The sequence below is a fragment of the Panthera leo genome, chromosome D3 (assembly GCF_018350215.1).
Source record: "Panthera leo isolate Ple1 chromosome D3, P.leo_Ple1_pat1.1, whole genome shotgun sequence".
Taxonomy (NCBI): domain Eukaryota; kingdom Metazoa; phylum Chordata; class Mammalia; order Carnivora; family Felidae; genus Panthera; species Panthera leo.
Window position 1 is genome coordinate 23,483,072 of NC_056690.1, and position 26,358 is coordinate 23,509,429.

The window sequence follows — 26,358 nt, forward strand, 5'->3', positions numbered from 1 at the left end:
TACCATTTAACTTGTTTTAATGTTTCTTCACAAATGGTGAAAAATACTAAAGTACAGACAAGGAATAATCATAATGTTGTGGCCAACATTATAAATATGGAATTATAAATTTAAAACATTTTCTGGTTTAAAAAATAAATCTGGTAGTCAATGCAGCTCTGCGGGGTCTCTGCGTCTAGTAGGGCCGGTCTCTGCGTTCCTGACGGTGCTCGCCTCTGCAAGGTGGAAAGGGGTGATGAGTTAAAGGAGGGGGAATGAGAGGGAGCTTCCCACCCCCTCCCACTGGAGCCGGACCCACTCTAGTCGGACAGGAAGGGGCTGTGGCCCCGACGCGCCCGGTAGCCGCAGCTGGTTTTCACCATCACATACTTATCCATTTTCCCGGGGCCTCCACGCCCGCCTCTTCTGCCTCCCATCTGTTCCATCAAAGGCCCAGGGGGCCCACCGGGGCCACCTCGTCTTCCTCCACCAAAGCCACCTCGGTCCATGCCCCGGCCACCACGGAAGCCACCTCTGTCTCCACCACGGCCACCTCTGAACATTCCACCAGGACCACCGCGGTCCATGAGGCCACCTCTTCCTCCTCGCATGCCACCAGGGCCACCTCTGCCACGGTCACCACCTAAAATAAGGAAAAGGACAGATCAGCAGCAAGACAGGACGGAGGCTGCTATGGACATGCCTCAGAGGCTGCTCAGGATCTGCGACCTCCTCCCAGAACAGAAACAAAGCAGATACTTTACTTGATCTGAATATCTGGGCCATACTTTATTTAGGACTCGAGGACCCCACTGCCAAGACTGCACTTACTGCAACCATCAGCTTGGCTGTCAGCAGCAGGACTTTACCAAGTCCACCAAGTTAACAAGAGAGGTTTATAGTACGAAGAAGCTGAGGGGATGCTCCCAAAACCTATACCTACCCGGGGGTGGAAAGGGTGGTGGAAGGAAGCCTTCAGGCTTCGGGGCCTTACACTGGTTGCATTCTGTTCTCCAGGCGAAGTTCTGGTTTCCACACCCCCTGCATAAAATTATATCACAACAGAAATCACCAACTGAACTAAGGAAGTTAAGCAAAGGCACTCACTGTATTTCCACCAGCATAAATATACTGGGGTCTGGGTCAAACACCATTAAGAGGGTCTGTCGGCAGAAACTGGCTTTAGAGCCACCACCTCAGGCAGCAAGGCACCCAAAGGACTGAGGTATGATCCAGAAAATGTCTGCAAAACCACACACACGTGGACCCCAGGAGTCCACTGGAACCATGACTTCCTTCAGAAGGCCCCCCATCCACCCCACCACAGAGCAATCTGGGTCCTCATTACAAAACCACCTAGACAAAAACCGTCCAGTGGCCCTCCTCTCCACAGTGGGAATGGGTAAGATGTGACTTCACTAGTGCAGACTGTTAGTTTGTCAAGAGAAGTACATACGGATTGGGGCACTGCCAGTCTCCAGCTCGGTGCTGGACGTTTCCTCCTCCGGATGGGTTCCCCCGGGAACCCCGGGGCCCTCTTGGGGGAAAGCCACCTCTGTCTCCTCCACGGCCTCCCATGCGACCCATGGGGCCCCCAGGACCTCCTGGGCCCCCTGGACCTGCAATAAGAAAAGAGCCAGTCACCTCTCCACAGCACTAGATTTGCTGCAGGGAACACCCTAGCATTAAAGGCATTCGCAGAGAGCACAGCTGTCAACTGTCCCATCATCGGCCCCAGATATGAGGGCCCAGCCCTGGGCCTTCCACGCACATTATTTCAGTTAGCTCCCACAAACTGTACAAGAACAGGCATTTCATGCAGATGAAGAGACCCAAGCAAAATAAATATAAATAAATGGCAGCCCTGGGCTGATAGCCAGGCAGTGGTTCCCAGGCACGCCAGCACCCCCCCACCCATCCGGCCAAGAAACCCGTTCTTCTCTTCCTTTCATTCCTGCAAACTTTTGCTGTTGGCATTTAGTGGTTCAGTATTAATCCTACACACCTTCTTACTATTTCTAACGGGCTTGTTTACATTCTAGAAATCAAGTTTCTCAAAGACAAGTGTGCCATAAAATGCCCAAAGCAACACAGAAGCAGCTCAGGGAAGGTGTCCGGTAAATACCTCCACGGAGCGGTGGCGGCATCCCTCGGCCCTCACGGGGAGGCATACCACCCCGCATGCTGTTCATTGGAGGCTTCTTCCGAGCAAGAGAAACCTTAAGTTTGCTCCCTTGAAAATCTTTCCCTGGAATAAGAGAACAGAATACCAGTTATTCCCAACTCTTCCCTCCTTGGGGGATTAGGCAAGGCTAAAGCACTCCTTGCTCACAATCCACCACCACCACACTCATCCCCTCAACCCCAGCACAGCACACGTGCTCCACCCACACTCTGCCCTAAGATCGTCACTGGCAAGGCCATAAACACCTTCAAAAGCGACCTCATAAACCTCTGTACCCTAAGCCAGGGGAAAACGAAGTGCACTGGCACCTGTGCCCAGAAAAGGGTGAGAAGTAGGGACAAGTGCATGAAAGTGGCGAAGAGAGAAGACCCAGGAGCTGTCCTCTGGCACTTTCAAGTTGTTTTTGTCTGCAGTGAAAACTCCAGAACCAATGCCAAAGGCCAAATGTATATATTGAAATGTATACTGGATTTCTGTGTGGTTGTCTGTACCTCCTGATACCCGTGCTTAGAGAAGCATCTACAACTTTAAGCAAGGTGGATTTGTAGTAATGACGACTCAAAATAAAGAATCTCCTAATCCAGGGCCAGCAACTGGGCCCTCCCATGGCAGAAGGGAGCCAGGCATGTAGCTTCCCAACAGCCATCCAGTGCTCCTCTAGCACAGGCAGAGGGTCTTCTGGCTCCTACGGCTCTCTAGTTCCTCCTTCCCGCCATGCCTTCTAGTCACGCAGAGGGAGAACGGATCCTTGTCCCTAAAATTACTTCAGAGAACAATACTCTAACATACATCAGTAAGACCCTTGCTTCACCTGCAGGCTGATACACACATCTACTCTAAGACCTTCAGTGTGCCCCAGGGCAGGTGGAGTTAAGAAAGCCAGTGAGCACCCCCTGTTGACTCTAGGGCTCCTACCATCAAACCACTCGACGGCCGCCTTGGCAGTTGGTGGGTCTTCATAGGACACTGTAGCATCGCCTTTGGGCTTTCCTGTTTCCTTGTCCAAGTAGATATGGATCATGGGTTGTCCGGTTCTCTTGTTCATCTAGGCACAAAATAGCACAGTTAGGCTTCTTTTGGGGGAAATAAAGCCCATGCAAAATTTAGATAAGCCCTTGGATCGCCCAAAGCAGTAATTTTTCCACACACATGCACATTTAGTAGGATGTTAGTTTATCTCCTGAGTAGTGCAATTATGGGTGACTGATCTAAATTGCCATAACATATACACTTAGGTGATTTTTTTCCCCTTAGGTGTAGGGATCATGAAAACCAAAACATGCCTTAAGTTCTGAAGTGTGTCAGTGAATAATATAGGTTCCGTTCCTTCCCTAGTTGTCATTCTGCTGGTGTCCTTGCACCTGCCCGACATTTTGTGTGTCCATACTAACAGGCACCTGGTCAGAGCAGCCACCTCTTATAATGTGACAGTCAGGCTTTGATGCCATCACATAAGCCATGTCTCACTTAAGGAAAAATCATCCTTAAATCAGTACAGGACTGAGTGTGCTAGAAGCATTCTTGATTACGTCTAACACAGCCAATTTTTCCTCCAGAGCTAGAACACATCACTAGCTTTTCAGGTGAACACCAGATGCAATGAGATTGTATTCGGGAGCCACACTGTACAAGAATATGGCTTCATGTGTTTTCCACATTAAATGTGCGTATGATCAAAGTCTAATCTATACATGTTTGTTTATACACCTAGTGATACCTAAGAGTATTGACATAGAAGGCTTTCTTTTTTTTAAAAGAAAGATAACTTTTTTAAGATTATGTACGGATACCTATATTTTTATAAATAACATATACAGATTGAAAAGAAACATGGAAATAGCGGTATGAATGATGGGCTATGTGTGGTTTTTTTTAAAGGGTTATTTATTTTGAGAGAGACAGCACGGGTGTACAAGTGGGGGAGGGGCAAAGAGAGAGGGAGAGAGAATCCCAAGCAAGCTCACACTCAGCATGGAGCCAGCCGACGTGAGGCTCAATCTCATGAAGGCAAGATCACCTGAGCTGACATCAAGAGTCAGATGCTCAAGTGACTGAGCCACCCAGACGCCCCTTGGGCTATGTATTTTTAAAATCTCCTTTATTTTACAAAATCCACAGTATACACTACTTTCTAAACTAGGAAAAAACCCCATGTACCCAAATAAACAACATGCCAAATGCATCACAAGTAGAGAGAAATCTTCATTATGTGTTAAGATCTACCAGAATCAACCCTATTTCTATGCAGTTACAACCACCACAAAATATCATTTGAAAATGACCATTAACTAAAAAAAAATCTAAAAATAAAACTAACAAAGACTTGCAAAAACCTTATTAAGGAGACAGTCTTTATTAAAGACCTAAATAAATGGGCATAGGATATTCATGGAAAAAACTACTCAGTATTGTCAATTCTCCTCAAACTGTCTTCTTACAGGTTCAATAAATACCCAACTGGGGTTTTCAAAGAACTTCCTAAATGGAAATGTACACAGAAGAGCAAGCAGTAAATAGCAAAGCATTCCTGAGGAAAAAGAACAAAACTGAAGAATTTGCTCGATATTTGCAGATCTCAAGACTTGGCATAAAAATAATGAGCTCTGCTATCATTAGCACAGGCGCATACAAATGAACCCAAAGTATACAAGATATGTTATGTGACTGATACAGTCTATACCACCCAGGAAAGGACAGATCTTTCAATAAATGTTGCCAGAACACAAGGTCTTACGAAAAGAAAGACACAAACCAGTAAGGACAAGACTGGTAAGTTCAACTACACAAAGAGCTTCCATTCATCCCAAGAAAAGGAGTTAAAGGCTGGGAGAATACATCTGCAGTATTAGACAAGGATCAGCCTTCAGAGAATATAAAGAACCATATGCAGAACAACAAATAACAATCCAATGAAAAATGAGCATAAGACTAACAGGCATTTCACAAAAGATAGCATGCAATTAGAACATGATTAGCAACCAGGGCAAGTCAAATTAAAACCACGTTTCCATTTTCTTAAAGTAGATTGGCTTAAACTAAAGATTCGGGAGATTCCCAGTAGCAGTGAGGATGTGGTGAATGTGGTATCAGGAATATGCTGGCGGAATCGAAGTTGCTCAGCTGTACTATTATCTTGTGAAGTTAAACATGCACACCTTAAGAACCAGCAATTCTATGCCTGGGTACAGTCGATCCTCATTATTCATGGATTCAATATTTGCAGATTTGCCTACTTGCTAAAATTTAGAACTCCAAACCCAATACTTGTAGCACTTTTGTGGTTACCTGTACACATGCACAGAGGGACAAAAATTTATGCTGCCTGATGCACGTGTTCCAGCTGAGCTCCAGAGACACACTGCCTCCTCATTCCAGCTCTCTCTAGATAAGACCAGGGGATGGAGACTGTAGGGGACAGGGCAGTGTAGTGCAAGAAGTTCTGGCCCTGGGGCCGGTTAGATGAATTTGAATGTCAACTCAGGCAAGTCATTTTAACACTTCAGAACCTCACTTTCTCTTTGTAAGAGTAAACAGAATCTCAGGGTGAATTGTTTTTAGAATTTATGATTATAATCTATGTGAGATGTGTGTATACAGCTGTGTACATACTTTCCCTAGGAGCAGTGGTTCAGCATTCATTAATTCAGCATTTTGTAGTGACTTTACAGAACTTAACTACTGCAAGTAAGTGCACTGTGCCCCAGTAGTGTACAAGAATGTTCACTGCATCATGGGCTGTAGACTAAAAACTTAGAAATAACCCAACTGTCTATTAGAGAATATATGAATAACTTGTGAAGTATTTACAAACGAACAAGACTCCCCCCAAAATTTTTTAAATCTTAGATTAGTATTTTTTTTAAAGTTTATTTATTTTGAGAGAGAGAGAGCGAGAGAGAGAGAGAGAGAGAAAGGGAGGGGGAGGGGGAGGGAGAGGGAAGGAGGGAGGGAGAGAGAGAGGGAGAGAGAGGGAGAGAGAGGGAGAGAGGGAGAGAGGGAGAGAGGGGGAGAGAGGGAGGGAGAGAGAGGGAGGGAGAGGGAGGGAGGGGGAGGGAGAGGGAGGGAGGGAGAGGGAGGGAGAGGGAGGGAGAGGGAGGGAGAGGGAGGGAGAGAGGGAGGGAGAGAGAGGGAGAGAGAGAGGGAGAGAGAGGGAGAGGGAGGGAGAGGGAGGGAGAGGGAGGGAGGGAGAGGGAGGGAGAGGGAGGGAGAGGGAGGGAGGGAGAGGGAGGGAGAGGGAGGGAGAGAGAGGGAGAGAGAGGGAGAGGGAGAGAGAGGGAGGGAGAGAGAGGGAGGGAGGGGGAGGGAGGGAGAGGGAGGGAGAGGGAGGGAGGGAGGGAGAGAGAGAGAGAGAGAGAATATGAATCACAAGCAGGCTCCACCCCCAGCAGAGCCTGATGTGGGGCTTGATCCCATGAACTCGGAGATTGTGACGTGAGCTGAAATCAAGCATCTGATGCTTAACTGACTGAGCAAACCACATGCCCCTTCCCAAACTTTGGGATTTCTGACCTGGGGACCCCCAGTCCCTTCTCAAAACCCTAGTGTCTCTTAGTTTTCCCCATGTAAGGAATAACCCAACCACCACTGCAATAGCTCAGATCAAAACTTTCTAGTCACACCAGTTTTGTTGAGCTCCTCGGACCTTCTGCCTTGCTACTCCCTCCATTTTTCTGAAAAGCCTTCCCAACTCTGAACTATACAGCTCTATTCGTTTTACCCCAGCCCTCCTTGCTGTATTTACTTTTCCTCCATAACATCATCTAACATACTGTATTTCTTTTTACTATGTTCCCCACTATACATGAACTCCAAGGGTTTCTATCTGCCCATTCCTGCTGTATTCCCAGAATACCGCTGCCTTACAGTACCATCTAATAAACATTCTCCAATACTAAGCATACGTCTACGAAAAAAAAGGGAGAGGTAAGATTTGGGATGGGAGTGCTGACAAGGGATAAAAGTGGAAAAGAAACATGCCACATACACTTAAAGCTCTACTACTTATACCGGGAAGAAGAAATATAAATGTTCGCTATTTTAAAACTGTTATGTTATATTCTGTATTTCACAAAAAGTAGTGTCCATGTAAGTATTCTTACAAGTAACTGACAATAATAAACAAAGGACTGAGTTGTTGCGGCGTCTGGGTGGTTCAGTCAGTTAAGCGTCCGACTTCGGCTCAGGTCACAATCTCTCAGTTCAAGGGTTTGAGCCTGCTTCGGATTCTGTGTCTCCCTCCCTCCCTCTCTCTGCCCCTCCTCTGCTCACGCTCTCTCTCTCTCAAAAATAAGTAAATATTAAAAACAAATTAAAGAAAGGACTGAGTTGTTAAGAATACCCAAACCATGTTTAGCATTTCTTTTCCACATAAAGTTTTTTTTGTTTGTATTTTAAGGAGCAAACTACAACACACTAAGAAAAGCCAGGCAACTTCAGAAGCAGTCAGATCTTCAGAAACATTCAACATCAACTATGTCTCTATGAAGTAAATGCCTAGTGACTGGAAGATCTGTCAGCTCACATGGTTATGCTTCCACTCACCTTAACAACTCCACACTGCTTAAAGAAGTCTGCCAGATCATCCAGAGTCACATTGTCATTTAAGCCTTGCACATAAATTGCACTGTTGTCAGAGTCTTCATCTGGATCTACAGGTGGGCCTTCCAGAAAAAAGACAGAAGGGAGTTATTGTCCTGTATCTACATGGACTAATTAAGCCACTAGTTACTACTACTCACTGGTAATTATCACAAAGCTAAGAGAACTACCAGCCACACTAACAAGAATGCCTTGGAACTTGTGGTTTCCTTTGTCTAAGGCTATTATGAGTAGACGCTCATGAGAAAGGGAGCCCAAACTGCTCCCGACAGCAAAAATACCACACCGATCTGTCAGGCTGCTGAGCTCCAGCACACACTTAACTTCTGTGCTGTTTGTTTATAAAGCAAGATACAAAATTCAAGAGTTCAAAATTACCTAGATCAAGATCTGGTCCTTCGTCCATGGGTCCTGCCAACCAGGAAAGATCACATAAGATACTATTAGTGCACGTCTTGCAAGCTACAAACCTTACAAACACACATAGCTATCTACTATACCACCATTTGATGGGGCTTCATTAAATTCAAAAAGACCCGCACTGCTAAAATGGAGCAGTGCCCCTTTAAACATTTGTGAAAGATTTGCTAGGGTTTTGCTTTTTCTTTGCTGGTTTGCTTTTAAACCATTAACCAAATACACTCTCAATGCTTATGTGCCAAATTAGTGTTAAATTTAAGTCAAAAATTTTCCTCCAAACAAACCAAATTTAAAAAATGGATTCTCCCCCATATTACAGAAGCAGTTGCTCAATACTTCAAGTTACCCTTTGTTTTGTAACCATAGGTTAACCTTATTACCCCTAAGACAATGCCGGCAGTACCCATTAGTCTCTTTGTATAGATCATTTTTAAACCGCTTATGAAACTAATAAAAAATTATAGTTTTCTAAAAACTGACTGTATTTTTTTTTTTAAACACTATCCATGGTAATACTCAAAAACTTACCACCAGGCTTATTGAAGCCACCTCGCTCTCCAGCGCTGCTGGGGGGATAAACGAAGAAATGAAGGCCTTTCCCTTTAAAAGCCAGTACCGCTCTGAGCCTTGGGGGGGCTCGTGGGGAAGAAGGGCACTGGCTAAACACATCTCCAAACAATGCATCTCTCTCATCTCGTCACTATGCCTTTCTTCAGGGCAGCTTGCTCAAATTTTCTTTATATACAACCTTGCTTGTCTGATTGTACACACCAGTGTGGTTGGTTCCTTTCATTTCGGGGGCTGGTATTAATAGTGCAATACTTGGCAAATTAGGGGAAGAAAACAGATCCCAACACCCACCCCATCGGCTGAAAAACAGGGAGAGCTTGGTCGGAGAGTGGAGCAGCAAAGCTGGGGCAACTGCTTTCCATGTTCATAAAGGTGCACCCTCAACCTCTCCTAGGGGAGAGCCCAGGGAGGCTTCCTAACAAGTCACAGTATAATCAAGCAGGAGACAACCACATTAAACGCCTACAACACACATCAGAGGACGCATCCAGCCAATCTTCAGCATAAAGCCATACATTTCAGGGCACTAATGGGTTTAACAATTGCTGTGAAAGGAGAATTTACAACAAATACCAAGGCTCAACAGACTGGGGGTGCAACTTTATAGACATATCAGTTGAGAACAGAGATGACAGCAGTATAATATTACTGCCTCACATACTGTAAACAGGGGGAGGGAATATGCTGGGCCTTTTGTTTTTTCTTTAAAATTAAATAAAGGCAGCTCCCCAGTGGGAGGCCTTGAGCTTTTCCTAACCAGTATTGCACCTTTAATACCTGAATATACAATTTCAAGCTGTTGCATGCAGCTTTCTTTCCTTTTTAAAAGTACACACCATAAAATGTTCTCTCTCTTTAAACACAAAAGTTTACACTTTAATGTTACACAATTCTAGAGTATTATACCTCCTCTGGTTCATTACCAAATAACAAGTATGCAGTTACCAAAGTTACAGAAGGATTCCATTTATACAATGAATACATTTTGTTAAAAATATTCTATGTATATTTTTCCTCTCCATATGGACACCGTGTCTAGTCCCACTTTTCATTATGCTGCCGGCTGAGTACTGAGTACGGGTACTTTTTAAGTATTGAAGTGTATACAAGGCTCTCACTTTGTAACCTGTAGCATATAAATGCGACAAAGCATGTTAAAAAGTTTCCACGTTTAACAGCCAATGAAAATATCAAAATACTGAGGCAATGAAAAAGGGCATGTTAACAACATTGAGTGCCTTACCTGCTGAAGACACTGAAAACCATCACCACACCACAGTAAAAAAGAGGGGAGGGGAGAATGCCCCTGTCCTGTCCCCAAGGAATCCAACTGACTGCTTCACAGTCAGTTGAAAAACCTGTGGGAAAGCCACGATTTTTTCTATGGCTCCAGGAGAGACTTCTCATCCAGAAAGAGGGGATCCCTCTATTAGCAAAGTCTAGCAAAATTAGTAGAATTATTACTTCTGGAGTATTAAAATGAGCGAACTTGAAATTGGTTTTGCAATTGAAAAATTCTAAGAATTCTAGGTGATTGGAGACGTGATGATAGTAATTTCAAGTGTCTACATCTATTTTAAAACATCCATATAAAGAAGTGAAACCTTTATAATGGAATGATTTTCTCCAAATCAGACTGATTTTACTTTTTACCAAATTGTTATAAATTTTTGTATTTTGTCAAGTAACGGTTTCTTCCAATAAAGATTTCACCAAAGACTTTAAGTTATGCAGAATATGCAAAGTGGTATTTTCAATCAGTATCTTTCAACAGTAAACAGATTTGCTAATATAAAAATTAGAGATCAACTTTTATTCTAATTTTGAAGTCCACTTCTATATATATATATAAAAATCCTATCCAATTTTTCCTTGAACCAACAGTGGCACCGATTCCAATATACATAATATGTAACATTCTGCATAACTTTTTTTTACTAATTTATATAGGGACAGAACACACACAGAACTAAACCTTCTGGATTATGTTAACCACCAACATTATACCTCACCTTCATCAAAGTACAGACACCAGGAAGGGGAGAAGGGACGGGAGAAGGGAGGGGAGGGGCAGGCACAGGTAGCAGGGTTATATTATTGATCTAAACAAAGTTTTCTAAACCAGATTGTGCCATTAATCAAAATGGTCAAACCGATTTAGACTTCTTGAGATCTCCAATGGGGAGTGATCCTGTAATTATATACATTACTCTGCAAAAAGCTATTGGACTTTTCTGTGTACCAGGTGCACCTCAGGGTTACAGGACCAATATCTTCATCATTATGTTCAACAGTTGCGAGTACAAACAGAAGTTGGGGACAAACACTGGAAAACAGCTGCTCTCCTTTTCTGCAGTATATATATATATATATACCAGGTGTTTCAAGACAACCATTCAGAGGCCATTAGTTAAAAACCTAGGGGTGTTAGAAGGTTGTGTGTGTTCCATCCCGAGTCTATTACCCACAGAGGCTTTTGACCTCTGGAAACCATGAAGGGAACTGAAAGCTCTAGTTTCAAAACCATTCTTTATTCTCCCCAACCCAACTAAGTAGATTGGCAGGGAAAAAAGCAAACTGCCACTTAATCTATGCCACAAAGATGACATTTCCATGTTTTAGAAGATGGCCTGGGCTCAACAGATTGTCCATGGAAATGTAGAAATAAATTTCTTATGTCTTTCAGTCCCTTCTTTCCATTGAAAATCCTATGGATGAAACAAAATTAAGTAAAAGGATAAAAGGTTTGCTCTTACCCCATTCCACCGCGTCCTCCTCCCCGCCCACCTCTGCTCATGCCTCCACGATCAAATCCCCCTCTTCCCCTGCCCCGGTTATCAGGGCCACTCATGCTCCGGTTCTCTCCTGGTCCGGAAAATCCTCCAGACTCCTGCCCATAAACACCCATGCTACTGGGGTGGTCCTGTCGGAATGAACCTGAGGAAAGAGTCACATCTGTAAGCCATGGACCAGCATTTGAACCACTGCCTGTTGTACTTTCTCCTGGAATCACAGAATTCTCAATTGCAAGGCACTAACCAAGGCACTATCTTCTTCACACCTGACAAGGCACCTCTATCAGTAGGCTCTTATAAGTTTAACCAAAACTGCTAATTCATCAAGTGAAATAACCTTACATAGTTACCCTAGAATAAACCACCCAAACAAACAAAAGCCCCCTGGCCAACAGTTTGTAAGGTTTTGTATCCTAAGATATCTCCAAAAGCTGCTGCTTTAAACTACTCTCAAAAACAAAAACAGAGCTAGGTTTCTTAGGGCTTTAGAATAATCCCCATCAAGCAGCACTACTCATTTCATAGCCATAATGAAACATGCCCATGGATAGAGTTTAGTTAAAAAAACACTTAAAAAAAAAAAAAAAAAAAAAAAAAAAAAAAAAAAAAAGCAACAACAACAAAACACCCCAAAACCTCCAAACAAAAATCCCCCAACAATCCGGGTAAAAATTAAATTGTGAAACAGCAGTTTTGAATTTTTGGTTACTTCTCCACGTCAAACTAAGTGTTCTGTGAGAAGGACTTTTTTTTTCTTTACAGATGTAAACAAAAACCAAAAACAAAACCTAGCATTTTTTAGACTATCAAAATTGCAGTAGTCTTCAACAGCTACCTGCTCATGTCCTTCTAATGAGCTGTGGTGGGCAGGCCACAGGAATGCCAGCTTCACTATGTGTAACCTCCTCAAAGAGAGCAAAGCTGGCAGTCTTAACATGTGTGCTCTGGTCAGTTACAAACTCTCTTTTCTCTCTCTTTTGCAAGGCATACTAACAACAACTAAACTGGAGAAAAGCACTCATGTCTTTAGTGGGACATCCAAGTGGTTAGCCAGGATGCTACGTCCTAAAGATGCATCCTGGAGTCTGAAAGTAAACAACTGTAAAGAGCATTTCCCCACGTTCAGCAACTCCAAACATAATCATTCTTATTTGGTTTTCTCTCTTAGCAACTCACTCTGCTGCCCGTAGCTGCTGCTCTGTTGGCTATATTGACTTGGAGCCTGGCTGTAGGATCCAGTTTGGGGGGGATAACTAGTGGGCGGCTGCTGCCCATAGCTGCTTTGTTGACCATAGCTACTCTGCTGTCCATAGCTGCTCGGCTGCCCATAGGTGTTCTGCTGAGAGTAACTGCTCTGATCATAACTAGTCGGCTGTGTAGAGGAATAGCTGAAAGAAAAAAAAAAGCTTTTTAGAGAGGCTTGTTATTTCTTCAAGCCCCCTTTAATCAAGAGACATTCAAAACATGTGACATAGAAACACTCAAAAATGCACTCACTTTCTACATATCAACAGTTTGAATTCAAAATAAGCAAATATTTTTGTATCCGGAACAATAAAGCTTTAAATGCGTAAGGGGAAAATACCGAAAACCTATCTAGTATACAACATACGACCGTAAGAGTCTCCTCTTCTACTCTGCATCCCATTAAAACCAGAGTTATTTTTAATTAAATTCAAGGCCAATTTGTGAGTTTAGGTGCTTCCTGGATTAAGGGAAGAATACATAGGGCACGCTGACCCAGTGAAAAAGCCACCAAGGAAAAGGAGGTAGTTAAGTATGGCAGCTCTAAGCCTGGCTCCAACAATTCCCTTCAGTCATGACTGATTTTTCAGAAGGTACAAGACTGCTCGGTGTGTGTGTGTGGTCACACAAATATGGCAATTTTCTCTTGACAATTTGTCCCAAGTTTCAAACTATTTTTCTATGTACGGTATATAGTTTTAAACTTTTAGACATGTCTGATCGATCATCTATGAAATCTGGGCATTAATGGAGGAAAGATGGAGAAGGAAACTTCAGAATTAAGACACTATACAAGAAGCATCAGAAGTTCTTCATCTGCTGACATGGCAACCACATGTCAGGGAAACTAAACCAAGATACCTTCTTGCATAGAAATAAACCTTGAAAAGAACTATTAAACTTCAGATGAACTATGATAATGAAGAAAACAAAACAACCCCATCATATTAGAAGTACAGTTAAACTAAGCCTCTACCACCACACCCAACAGCATGGCTATACAGACCCAACAGCCTCTCTTCACTAGGTGCACCTATTCAATGGGCCACATTAACTACTCGCAGCAGAATAGGCGCACTGGGCTCTGTGAAGAACTCTGCTGTAAGCCTGCCCATTGCTGCTCCAAGTTGTGCACTTACCGGGTCAGCTGTATCTGCTTCTAAACCTGTTCACATCTGCTGTGCTCTACTGTGTAAACCAATGAAATTGAGTACAAAACAGGGAACTGCCACCTCTAGCAGAACTAAGTCAACACTTCAGGACACAATTCAGACAATTCATTTGAAAATTTGCTTCTAATTAAACCGTGAGCGAGAAAACTTGCAGTTCTTTCCTCTACTATTAAAAGAAACCCAAACTAGACATTATAGCTGCTGGTGTGGTTAACCGAAGACAAAAAATGTTGAATAAGCCTGAAGACAAAAGTAAAGGCCCTGGCCCGATCATTAAAAGACTTGTGCATGAACGGACCTCTGAATTAAGTCAAATATGAAATGATTACAGTGAAGTTTCTTTTCTTTTTTATGTCCTACACTTTATCCATCCAAACTGCATTGGAGAAGGTGGCTCCCATGGTTGGGTTTACCTGTTTTCATATACCTGTCTTTCATGCATCTGAATTAGCTAAAAGAGCAAAATTAAAAGGAAGAACGTGGAGTGGTAACAATGTTTTCATTTGTATTCAAGAGAAGAGTTACTGGCTGCCAGGTACTACTACAGGGACCTAAGACTGATTAATGTAATACTGCATGGCCAGGCTTAAACACTGAGAGAGTCAGATAACCCATTTCACCTAAGGAAGAAGCACGTCAACAGCCTGACAAAAACCATTTTGTTATTCTACTAGCTCACTGGCCAGGAGGATACTGACCTGGTAGGAGGATAAGATGGTGGTGCCGTGACTGGCTGCATGGGGTAGCTCCCAGGTACCTGGGGATAACTGTAGTTACTCTGTCCATATCCTAGGCTGGGCTGGTTGTAACCCCCTGTGCTAGATTGAGGTTGACTAGTCTCAGCGGGTTTGTTACCATCCTGCGGTCTAAAAGGAGAAATAAAAAAGTAAGACTTTTTCCCTCAACCATAAAACTCCCGGGAATAAGAACTCTACAACCTCGGAGCAATGTGCAATGGTAGGACTGAGCTCGGAAGTAAATACAATTGTGAAGTGACCTACATCAAAACCCAGTGTTGGTCCAACTGTATTTGCTGGAAGAGGACATGAAAAAAGAGGGAGAATTCATCACACCCACCGAAGAGATACCAACATGTTCCACTTGTTCCACATTAACAGCTATGAAAGGCAGTTACAAGATTTTCTGCTGCCAATTTAAGTGATCTGGGAGGGGAGGTGGTTTGTTAGGTAAGAAAATGGCTTTCTCTCTAAAAGGATGTTGCAGACAGACAAGAAACTTTTAACAGTAACGCAGAAGTTTTAGTACTGTTTAGTAACTGTGGGTTACTTTATGTTTCTCATTTGTTAGGACCAAACCTGAAAACACATTTTCCTAACTCTGACTGCCACTAATAACTCTAACTTTGCTTGAAAATCTCCATAATGGAAATACCAGAGTAGGGGAGGGACATGCCTCTCACCAATGCTCGGATGAACTGGGAAATATTCTTAAGTGATAAAAACCAATCCCAATCCCGAAGGAAAACAAACAAAAAAATCCAGGGTTTTCTATTACCTCTCAGTCCTAACTGTGCAACAAGACAGTAGCAAAGTGAGCTTGAGCTATTTTAAGCAAACCCCCAAGAATCGGTAGGCAGACCAGACAGGATGTGGAAGTACTGCTTTCTCCAGAGCTGAAATAGGTCACAAGCCCCCTCTTTCCAGTTGAAAAGAGGAGTAGCTGTCACTGGTCACGAGACAGTTTTAAAGTGGTAAGGATTGAAACTCGAGGGAAAAAAAGGAACCAAAAAGAGTAATTTATAAAAACCAATTAATAGATCTGCCCCCCACCCCCACCCCACGGCTTGGATATACTGTCGCAACGGATCATCTAACGGGCCTTTTAACATTTGATAACACTCTGCAATGCCTAGGTCAACTGAAATGGAGCCCTATAGGAATCAGTGAGTTTCACCTAACTACTGCACAGGCCGTCTAGCAGATGGAGACTACCAAGTAGCTCTGATTACTCACTGTGCACATTAGAAGTAATTTCATGAGTGTTTGCCAGAGCTAATTTCTTACCTCTACAGTAGGCAAAAAGTCTAGGTTACAAGTTGATCTTGTTTATTCCCTAAAGTCTTCTTTCAAATCAGAATTCAATGTTCCTTCAAGACTGTATGCAGATGCCACCTATGTGCATTGCCTAAAGCAAAGACCTGAAATCTTCTGTTAAGTAATAATATTGTTTACCTGCTAATTAGTCATGGAGTATGAAATGTGTTTGCCCAAATATTCACCCCATAACAGGATATCCAGTTAAGAATGTATACTTGCCTGTGGTATTTAGATAACCAAACTACATAATACAGAAAAAATCATGTCAATTCCGTCAGCTAAGACACCACTGTAAGACTTCCCACCTCCCCTTTACTGTGAACTGCCATGTTTTTCCCAAAGAGAAAGGTGTTACCCATTTACAAGGCCAATAAAACCAAAGATAAAAGCACCAATAGTACAACTCTATCAGCTTTGTTGTGAGGGAAAACACACACCCGATTTTTTTCTGGGTTTGGTAATAGCCTCCTATCCTAAAAGATCACTCTTCTGAAACTAGACCATCTGGCCAGTGACATTCCTCATCTTGGCCCCTGGATGGCACCACTTCTCTACTAAATGGAGAACAATGTATTTGTGGTGTGTCCTAGCACATTAGCGTGATGACTGTAAGCACACAGTCAACACTTAAAAGTATGTTAAGAGTAACCATCAAAAAGGAATGAAATCCTGGACACTCTAAAGTGTGCATAGTTGCTCTCTTTCCCGAAAATAGGTTGATGCCCTGCAGAATCAGAACTAGGTGAGCATGGCCTTACCTTGCAGGTGCGGTGGCTGCTGGCTGCTGCCCATAGGCTGGGTAAGCAGGCTGAGTGCCATATGCAGACTGGGCTGCATAGGAGGCCTGGGTGGTAGTGACCGTAGCAGTGGTGGTATCATAAGCACCAGAGCCGTACCCCTGGACAGGCTGGCTGTACGCCTGGGGGGCAGTTGGAGTAGTATAACCTAGAACAAAGGACAGCTATATCAGATTCCTGGCTCTTCAGAGATCTGCCTATACACTCATTAACAGAACATTTTGTAAACAAACCACCTACTTTCAACCGCAACAGTTAGCCCCTTAAATATTTCCCGTTCAGCGACAAACCAGTATTTAAAGCCTAAGTTCTCTGAAAGTCGCCCACTTTTCAGCAAAGCACTCTCCTTTGCTCTACAACCACACCTAACAGAAAGGAGGAAATAGGGTATGTTACAGAAAACAAGGTTCCTGCTGCAGCACCCCCCCCCCACCCCGAATGAATAGGAGAAAAGTCGGCTTTTGCTACATCTACTCTGGTTTTGCTAGCAGGCCTTCTTAACAATTTTATTGACTAACTAGTTAAGTACCCCAAAAAACTCTCAAGCAAGAATAAAACATCCCAGAAAGGGAAAAGCCAATAGACACATTGCTAAAATAGCTAAAAGTAATGATCCAGGTACTAGTTTCAGCAAGTAAAACCTGTAATTTGGAATTACTTTACTTTCAATCCCAATTACTCCAAAACGGACAGTTAGGGTTTAAGGAAACTGAATCACAGAGAACACGTGTTTAATCTTCAGTGGGAGATATTAAGAACAAATGAACACTCCAACAATTGCTACTTGTTTCAGGTAACAACTAATAAGATGTTTGTTACCAGCACCAAGTTTTGAAATGGCACTCAAGTAATAAGACACTACAAATTATATTACTTAAGTATAACCAACGAAGGTTATCCTATTTGACCTTTCTGATAAATGATTTTAACTAAACTTAATACTCCCCAAATAAACCTTTAAAAGATACATATTTTTCACATAATAAAACCATCTGAGATTCTAGGCTTGTCATCAAACTACCCATACATCCCTTCCTTTCTTCACCCACCACAAGCAAAAAGGTCTTTTTCCCATTTGGCAATATTGGAAGTAGACCCTAGAGTTAGCATCACAAAGACCTGCTCTCACTGGGAGAAGGCAGACCAAGGTAGGCTCTCTCCCTAGTTTGTGTCTCTACCAGACCAGGCAGGATGCAAACCCTTTCATCTGCAACTTGGGCTTGCAGTGTGACAAAAGGCCCCCAAATCTGCAGCTTCTAACTTGAATCCTCCTCCTGTGAGACGTCTTATAAACTTCCCTGGTGCTGGGCTCTTCTCTGACTCCTCATGGTCAATGAGCACAAGTAAGCCACGCAACAAAAAGTTGGGTCTAGTTCTCAGCATTTATATCCACCAAAAAATAGTCTATATCTCAACTAAAGTAAAAAAAAAGTTTCAGCACTTAAAAACAAATCTTGAATTAAGACTGCTCATTTTAGTTAGGGTTTAGGGCCTTAACCTTTAGTAAAGTGTCCTCACTATACACACAACTTATTAGCCAATACCAACTTCCCTCTGTACAATCTAAAGTTATCACCTCTTGTTGGACAGACTGTAATACTTTCTTCTCCATCCCAAACATTTTAGGTAAATTCTAAAGTTAATTATACACAAAGACAGTTATTTCCTTCTCAAAACTGCTGGGCTGAAATGTATATGAAAGCATAATGCACAAAACAGAAAGCCCCAAGCAATGGAAGTTTTTTGAGCTGGCATGTCGTTCGTCTGCTTATTTAATTTAAAAGTTCTCTGCAGAGTCCTAATGTCAAACATATAAAGCACTCATTTATTTAAATTTAACTGGAATCTAATTCCACCTACCCTATTACTCCTACACAGATTTTTTCCCCCTACAGATGACAGGGCCATCTAGAAGATTCACAAGGGCAAGTAAAAACAACAAACTATGACTGATCAGGCCAACAACTGATGTCATAAAACTACGCAGTAACTGTAAGAGCCTTGTAGTGCTAAAGATTAAGGTAATAGACACTGGGTTAATTAATAATCTTTAAAATAATCTGTAGTACCCACACAAACAGCCAAGCAAATGAGCAAAAATTAACAGAGCAAAATGATTTAATGACAATAAAAACAACTGACAGCAAAAAGACAACACATCTCCTCTGTGCTGATGACTTTAAGGAAAAAGGAAACATTACACAAATCAACCAAAATTTTTATTCGATTTGAATGGTAAAAATTGAAGTTTCGGATTTTTATTCTAAGTAATGAGACGAGATTTATATGGCCACTTTCTCTTAAAGTTTAATACAGAAAAACTCTATTAAGAGAAAAGGGTCTTTTCAGACATTCCTTCCAGTAACTATCTGATGACTTTTATGTGTAAACACAGCACGATGTAAGGACAAAAGTGTGTCTGAACCCATTCACTGCCTGTGAAGGGTCCTAACTTAGTTTGGTTTGGCCTCAGTTTTGCCCATCAGGTTTAATTTTGATGTCTACACTTCAAAGATCAATGGGAGCACTAAGGGAGGTATAAATGGTTCTCCATAAACTATAAAATCCATATAAACAGTCCTTATTAAGTGCAATCTCTTGCTCATTAAAGACACTGGTTTCTGTATCAGAATGTCCTATGTTTTTGTACTCATGATAGAACTTGTCCATTTAATGACAATGAGAACACATGACTCTAAAGAACCTAGAAGACTCCTGCATTTCCTATAAATGACTTTATCATGCCCCTATAAAATGATCTAGACTCCAAAGGCTAGACCTAAGCTGTATTATTTATTTTCAAATGATACTTGCTTTTAAAATCAAGTGAAGGTAGTCAAAAGCTTCTGTTTACAAAATAAATAAATCCCAAGGATGTAATGTACAGCACCCTGACTATAGTTAATAAACTGTCTTGTATATTTTAAAGTTGGTAAGACACTGTATCTTAAATGTTCTCAACGCAAAAAAAAAAATTTGTTAACCATGTGTACCAACAGATGTTAACTAGAATTACTGTGGCAATCATTTCACGACATATACAAATATGGAATCATTATGTTGTATACCTGAAACTAATATTGTATGCTCATTATGATCAATAAAAAACTCTAGTAGCTTGATATGTAAAGTTCACCTCACGATTTCAAAATTGAATCTCACAATTCAAATTGCATGGTTCTAATTCCAGCTTTTCTTCCAGTACTAACACCAACAGGAAGTGCAAACATTTCTCATGCTATATGAGATATGCATTAATTACACAGATTAGGGAATTCTTCCCATCAAATCCAGGACATTGTCACTCAATGACATAAATTACATATATAGGTTTCCCCCTACTAAAGACTCTTGATTAATAGAACAGGGAACTAAAAATAGTTGGAAAACTAGAGTTTTTACATCTTTAAGACTACTGTATATTCAATATTCTCTTATAATAATAAAGACGGGAGTGGGTGGGTGAGGAGAAGGTAGGGATTCTAAAATGTTATGCAGAAGCACTGAACATAAAATTCTTATAAATTTTTCACATATTCCACTCAATCCTAGTATTAGGGTATACTTTGTTCTAATTCTCAGAGTAGTTTATTTTTTTAGCTCCTTGGAATGCTGGTACGACATACTATGAATTAAAATAATTAACATTTAAAACAGAAAATAAAATGTGTCTGGACTGGAAACCAACCAAGAGACAAACATTACATGCAGGGTGGCAGTCTGTTCCTCTAAATAAATCTACTCATGCAATCTATTCTTCAGGGAATAGGAGGAAGTCAGCTGGGGAATAGTTATCTGAAATACCTTTGGGAAAGTGAACTATTATTAGGGCCTGACAGAAAATAATGTAAAATAAAGCATAACCTTTCCCAAAATCACAAAAAGAAAAGGACATGGATCTGTGAATGGCACCTGAAGCAATTTCCCATTAGCACCTTGTTGTGTGTGATGTTAGAAAGTTTGAGGGTTAAACAGATGGAAACACCTAAAGGGTCAACATTACAGGGTTAGACAAGATGGAAAGCATTTCCCATGCAAGAATGAGCAGGATAGTCAAACCTGTACTGGTCCCTTCTACTGTGGAAAGCACAAAACAAAAAGTAGAGGGTACACTATCAGATGAAGCAAACAGATGTGAAAATCAGTTTGATTTTAAGCAGCTCATTTTAAGAAGGCTCATTCTTACCCAGTATTACCATTAGCACAATCTTTTATATATTCTCCATTTTGTTATGAAATTATTCAATACACTGTATGAAATAGTTAATAGAAAATTATCCCACCCACATTCTATTACAGATCCTTTAGGAGAACTAAGGAAAGAAAAAAGAGACCAAAAAAAGTGCTCCTCCTAAAAATAAAGGATCCCCAGATGCCAAAGCATGGACCAGAATATACAGCATAAATAACAAGATTCTTAGCAAACTCCCAGTGGCTGTGACCCAAAAGTCTCTCCAAGGCAGGCCTTACCAGCAGGAGGCTGTCCATAAGAAGTTGCATAGGCAGTCTGCCCATAGGTCGCAGTGGTCTGAGCCTGGGTATAGCTGACATCAGTGGGCTGTCCATAGGTTCCATAACTTTGCTGCCCATATGCCTGCTCAAAGAAAACGCATGCAGGAAGTTCATACGTAAACCTTGTATTGTAGCAATAAAATAGATCGACTTATTTCTGAGTTTCCAAATTGGGAGACCAAAGCCAAAAATATTGCTTTCTAGTAAAAAGACTGGAAAAAACAGACAAGTGATTACATTATCACAAATGCTTGTTTTCCCTTATCTAATTCACTCATATTTTCGTAAACTTAACTACAAAAAAGTTCCTGAGATAATTAGGCGAAATCTCAGTTAACATACAAGAGATTAACAAGAGACTCTCAAGGGATGGGCAATAAGGGAACAGGTGCATAATTGCCAACACTTAGTGTAGCAGTTTTAGCAGCTGGAAACAAATGTTAGGAAGGCAAAATGAGCCAAAGGAAAGAAAAGGAAAATGGGATTAAAATCTGTTGATTTGATAACCAGATTTTCAGCCTGACATACAGATTTAAAAACTATTACATCACTTCAAAAACAAAAAAACAAAAACCAAACCAGAACACCAAGTGTCTCCTTAAGGTTAACATATCAAGGGCAGTCTTTTGAACCTGGACTTTAGTTAATACTTAAAACCTGGCAAGGAATGAGGTATTCTTCCAGGTTATTAGCAAGATTACATTTGAGATTTGAATGACCAATTATGTAAGATCTGCCAGACACTTCACAATCTGTCTTTCCTAGGATGTTTCCATGGAAGAATTATTAGCATCCATTTAATGTATGGATCATTTCAGAATCTGAAGTGATCTTAAGAATTCTAGGATGATAGTTTTCTAACACCTGTTGGCCTAGGCTTTTTCTTTTTTTTTAACTTTAGACTCACTTGAGTTTTTATTTATCATTAAAAAATTTTTTTTAAATATTTATTTTTGAGAGAGAGAGAGAGAGACCGTGCTCAAGTGGGGGAGGGGCAGAGAGAGGGGAAACACAGAATCTGAAGCAGACTCCAGGCTTTAAGCTGTCAGCACAGAGCCCAATGTGGGGCTCAAACCAACAAACCGTGAGATCATGACCTGAGCTGAAGTCGGACGCTTAACCGAGTGAGCCCCCCAGGTGCCCCCACTTGGGTTTTTTTTTTTTAATTTTTATTTATTTTTGAGAGAAAGAGAATACAAGTGGTGGGGGGGAAGGGGGGGGTAGAGAGAAAGGGAGACACAGAATCTAAAGCGGGCTCCAAGCTGTCAGTGCAGAGCTTGAGTTGGGGCTCAAACTCACAAACCATGAGATCATGACCTGAGGCAAAGTCAGGCACTTAAATGACCAACTGAGCCATCCAGGTACCTTGGCCTAGGCTTTTAAACACAAGCTCCTGTACTGGAAAGGGCTCAGAGGCTCTGTAGCTAAGCAGCCATACTTAGCAGAGCTGATCCTGCCGTTTACTGTGTGAACACTGGCAAATGACATATCTATGCGCTGCAATTTTTTTTATTGGCAGAATTGTTGTATAATAAAGTTAAATAAATTTAAACAGAATATAGTATGTAGATAGACCTAGCACAAAACAAGGCACTTAACTTGAGAAATGATACCAGAAAGGTATGGGGAGCTAGCAATTCCCAGTTTGAGAATGGTGTCATTTCACTCCCACTGTGAAAGTTTAAAACACCTGGGTATTTTTATGATTACAAGCACATTATACTTTCCTATTACTGAATTTTTAAAAAATATCTGTATCTGTTATTGTTTTAATGGCTGACAGAAACATTTTGCTTGGGGATGCAATCACATACAATTATCTTAAAAATTACCTGGGTGGTCTGTGCATATCCTTGAGTGGGCTGGGCGGTGTAAGCACTGTAGCTGTAAGAAAAATTAAATTCAAGAACTGAATACAGAACATTCAGATTCCATCACAAAATTCTCTATAACTCTAGGAGACTTGGTACTCTAAAAACATTATAATCAATCACACCCAAAGTCCTGTTATAAAAGACTGACTTACCCCTGCTGGGCTGCAGCTTGGCTGTAGGTACTGTAATCTAGAGGAAACAAGGAGAGAAAATAGTGTCAAGTCAGCAGAGGCAAGGAAAAAGAAAAAAAGGGGTGAAGGAATTCAGGTGGCAGAGATAAATTCTTTAAATTGTTGAGAGGAAGTACAGGCCAATACAGGTTCCAATAAGTACCTCTTTCCTCTCAACATCAAACCAAAAAATAAGTCTAAGCCAGTTAAATTCAAAGTCTGAATACAGTGCCAGCTAATGAGGTCAAGATCAGCTGATTTGGCAGAGCTACTTTGAAGGTTCCCATGACCACAAACCCCCCTTAACTGCAGGCTGTCATTTCAAATACATGGATCATCATCCTAAGACTAACAAAAAAAAAACCAAGATGAACCAACAGGATCAGAAGTTTTACCTTCATATAAAAATGAAGCATGCCACAATATCACAATGTTTAACATCAGACTGGTTACATCAGTCACTAATCTCCTCAAAAACTAGTTTTTCTATCACTCCCTCACTTTAGCAAGTTAGACCAACCAAAATTCCCTAGCAGGACTGTGACATGGAATGGCGAAAAGGAGAGCCATCTCAATCCAGTGTTTTAAAGGCCTTCCTAAGTATATCAGGGTTACATGTGTACAGTTAAGTCAGAAGCTAGACACGACATAAATCCCAGCAGTTAAAAGTTTCAGAATCTGAAATGTGGCAGAGAAGAAAGCACAGGAGTAATTTGGTTTTAGGTAATATCTTTTAAAAACTCAAAATGATTTCAATTCTAAAGAAAACAAACGAACCCACAACTTTTCTTCCTTTCTCTTTCTACATAATCCTTCCCATAATTTTCCTTTTCATATGAAATTTACAACATGCACAGAAAGGAACTCTGGTTCACTGAGGTGTCTACAAGTAGTGAAAATAGAAAATAAAATGATTAAGAAGTTTTCACAGCACTACTGAACTTGACATATATTTTTAAAGTTAATTATTTTTGAAAATTCTGCCCAATGCTTTACTTTCCACAAGAAATACTTATCTTCTTCTATGCCAGAAGACAGTACTGCCATTAGTGCTAAACAAAAGGGTCCTTTATTTTCCAATCAGAAAGTAGCCCCTCATTTGAAAGCAACAGTGGACATCTATCTCAGCTCTTCACGGATGAGTTTCTATCTACCCCCACTCCATCCAAAGCCTGCCTTACAGTCCACCTGACCCCAAAGCATTTTGCTGAATCTCTCTTTAAGTAGAGTCACCTTTCTACCTCTCTACCTGTAACCACTTTCCTTCCTCTGTACAGCCTTAACACAGAATCCCAAATAATCAACATGATCAAATCAAATGCCCAAAGGCTTTGTATAATGAACAAATTGATTTGTTCAAGACAATCTTAAGGCATTTTCAAAAGCACAAGTCATGCTTCCTATGTAGTGCATAAAAAATAAATGCAAATCACTTCTTCCATGTGGTATTCACAAAACAAACGAAGCATCAAAATTAAAATATTTCAGTCTACGTTTTGTTGAGGTGTCTTGTATGAGAAATTATTCTAAATTGCTGACATATAAGTTCAACTTTGCAAGAGGACTTTTACACAAGAACAGTTATGTAAAAAACAGAAAACTGTCAAAGCTGATATGCAACAACGAATGATCCCAGATCAGCGTGAAACCAGCCCATTTAGTCCCACACGGGTGGGCTAAGGGAGGTAGCAAATTTGTTTCCTGAGAACTTATTTTATTTACCTACAGCACACAAACATTTTATGGACTCAAAAATGTTAGTTACACAATGGTCAGATTTTTTTTTAGCAGTCAGTTATACTTTGTTTTTAACCCTCACATGCGCAGCTGAAGACTCCACTAAAAATACAGGACAAGTTGAGGAGAAGGGGGCCTCCAGAGTGCTGGCAATGTTCTATTTCTTGGTCTGAATGGTGGTTACCTGGGAGTTTGCACTGTAATTCTTTGTTAAAGTGGACATCGACTTCACTTTTCTACCTATAACATACATGAGGGAAAAAACCCACATCTTACTTTACCCGAAGTAGTGACTTTCAGATACTTTAGGGTACTCACTATGCAAACAGTAGAGATTTAGAGCTTCAGACTACATAATGAGTTAAAGTCAATATGGAGTAATTTGTGGGAACCAAATATTCTTCTATAAGGTCAAGAAATTCAGGGCTCAAAAAGCACTGAAAAGATCTAGCCTCACTCCTTCATTTTGAACGTAAGGAAACCAAAGTCCACGATTTAAGATCCTCCAGCTAGCCTAATACTGTGTGTCTAACATAAAACGCAATTGTAATTCTAATACAGTACATGGAGGTTCCCAAAAAACATTTTCAGCAAAGTAGACCAAGAAACTGGCATGTCCAGCCTCGCAAAAATTTGACCATACACATTTTGACTGCCCATGCTTAAAGAGGGAAGGGAGAATAGCACTCTCCCCTCACAAAATTCAAACACCGACAAGGAAGAGGAAGGTGGAAAGGGCTCTGCAGAAACCACTTTCCACCAGGATGTGCCTTGGGCTGTGGTATTTCAGAGTCCTCTCATCTATGGGCACTCTGAACCCATAGCCAGCATTTACCTGCCTGTTTACTGATCACACAGCAGGGGAAAACTTAAAATTGTCCTTAAGCTGCTGGATTCTGGACCCCTTTCAAATTAAATCTCGGAAGGAACCAGAGCTTTTCCGGTCTTCCCTCGACTTCCACCACTGCTTCTAAGGCCTGGTGTTAGATGGCTTAAGAATACCCCCCAGAGGCAAAAATGCCCCGCCCTACCAAAAACCGCAGGTTAGTGCACAAACAGGCTGCAAACTGCCGGTGATGTTTAGGCTACAAGGTTAAACAACTCACGCATCAAAGACCACCCTAGATTTTCACATTCGAGCTCCCCACCCCCACCCCGGGCTTTCTTTCAAAGTCCAGCCTGCGTCTCCCTTCCCTCTCTCGTATCAGTCCAAGAGATAAACAAGCCCGCCAGCTTAACCTAGTCGA

The 26,358-nt window shown here is 41.4% G+C and overlaps 1 protein-coding gene across 3 annotated transcripts in view; it reads right to left on the reverse strand.

Moving 5' to 3' along the window:
* EWSR1 (EWS RNA binding protein 1) overlaps positions 1 to 26,358 on the reverse strand; it is a 27,436-nt gene continuing 1,078 nt past the window's right edge. Inside the window, exons 2-17 of one of the 3 annotated variants that reach the window (XM_042909633.1) lie at positions 23,357 to 23,393; positions 23,163 to 23,214; positions 21,289 to 21,412; positions 16,780 to 16,966; positions 14,663 to 14,830; positions 12,724 to 12,935; positions 11,509 to 11,689; positions 8,711 to 8,745; positions 8,141 to 8,173; positions 7,706 to 7,824; positions 3,080 to 3,209; positions 2,105 to 2,227; positions 1,436 to 1,598; positions 923 to 1,020; positions 370 to 622; positions 1 to 215 (exon numbers count right to left, since the gene is read on the reverse strand). In XM_042909633.1, coding sequence (XP_042765567.1) covers positions 176 to 215; positions 370 to 622; positions 923 to 1,020; positions 1,436 to 1,598; positions 2,105 to 2,227; positions 3,080 to 3,209; positions 7,706 to 7,824; positions 8,141 to 8,173; positions 8,711 to 8,745; positions 11,509 to 11,689; positions 12,724 to 12,935; positions 14,663 to 14,830; positions 16,780 to 16,966; positions 21,289 to 21,412; positions 23,163 to 23,214; positions 23,357 to 23,393 — 1,955 coding nt within the window. In that variant the 3' untranslated portion in view covers positions 1 to 175. The other 2 variants (XM_042909632.1, XM_042909634.1) reach the window with 2 other exon arrangements.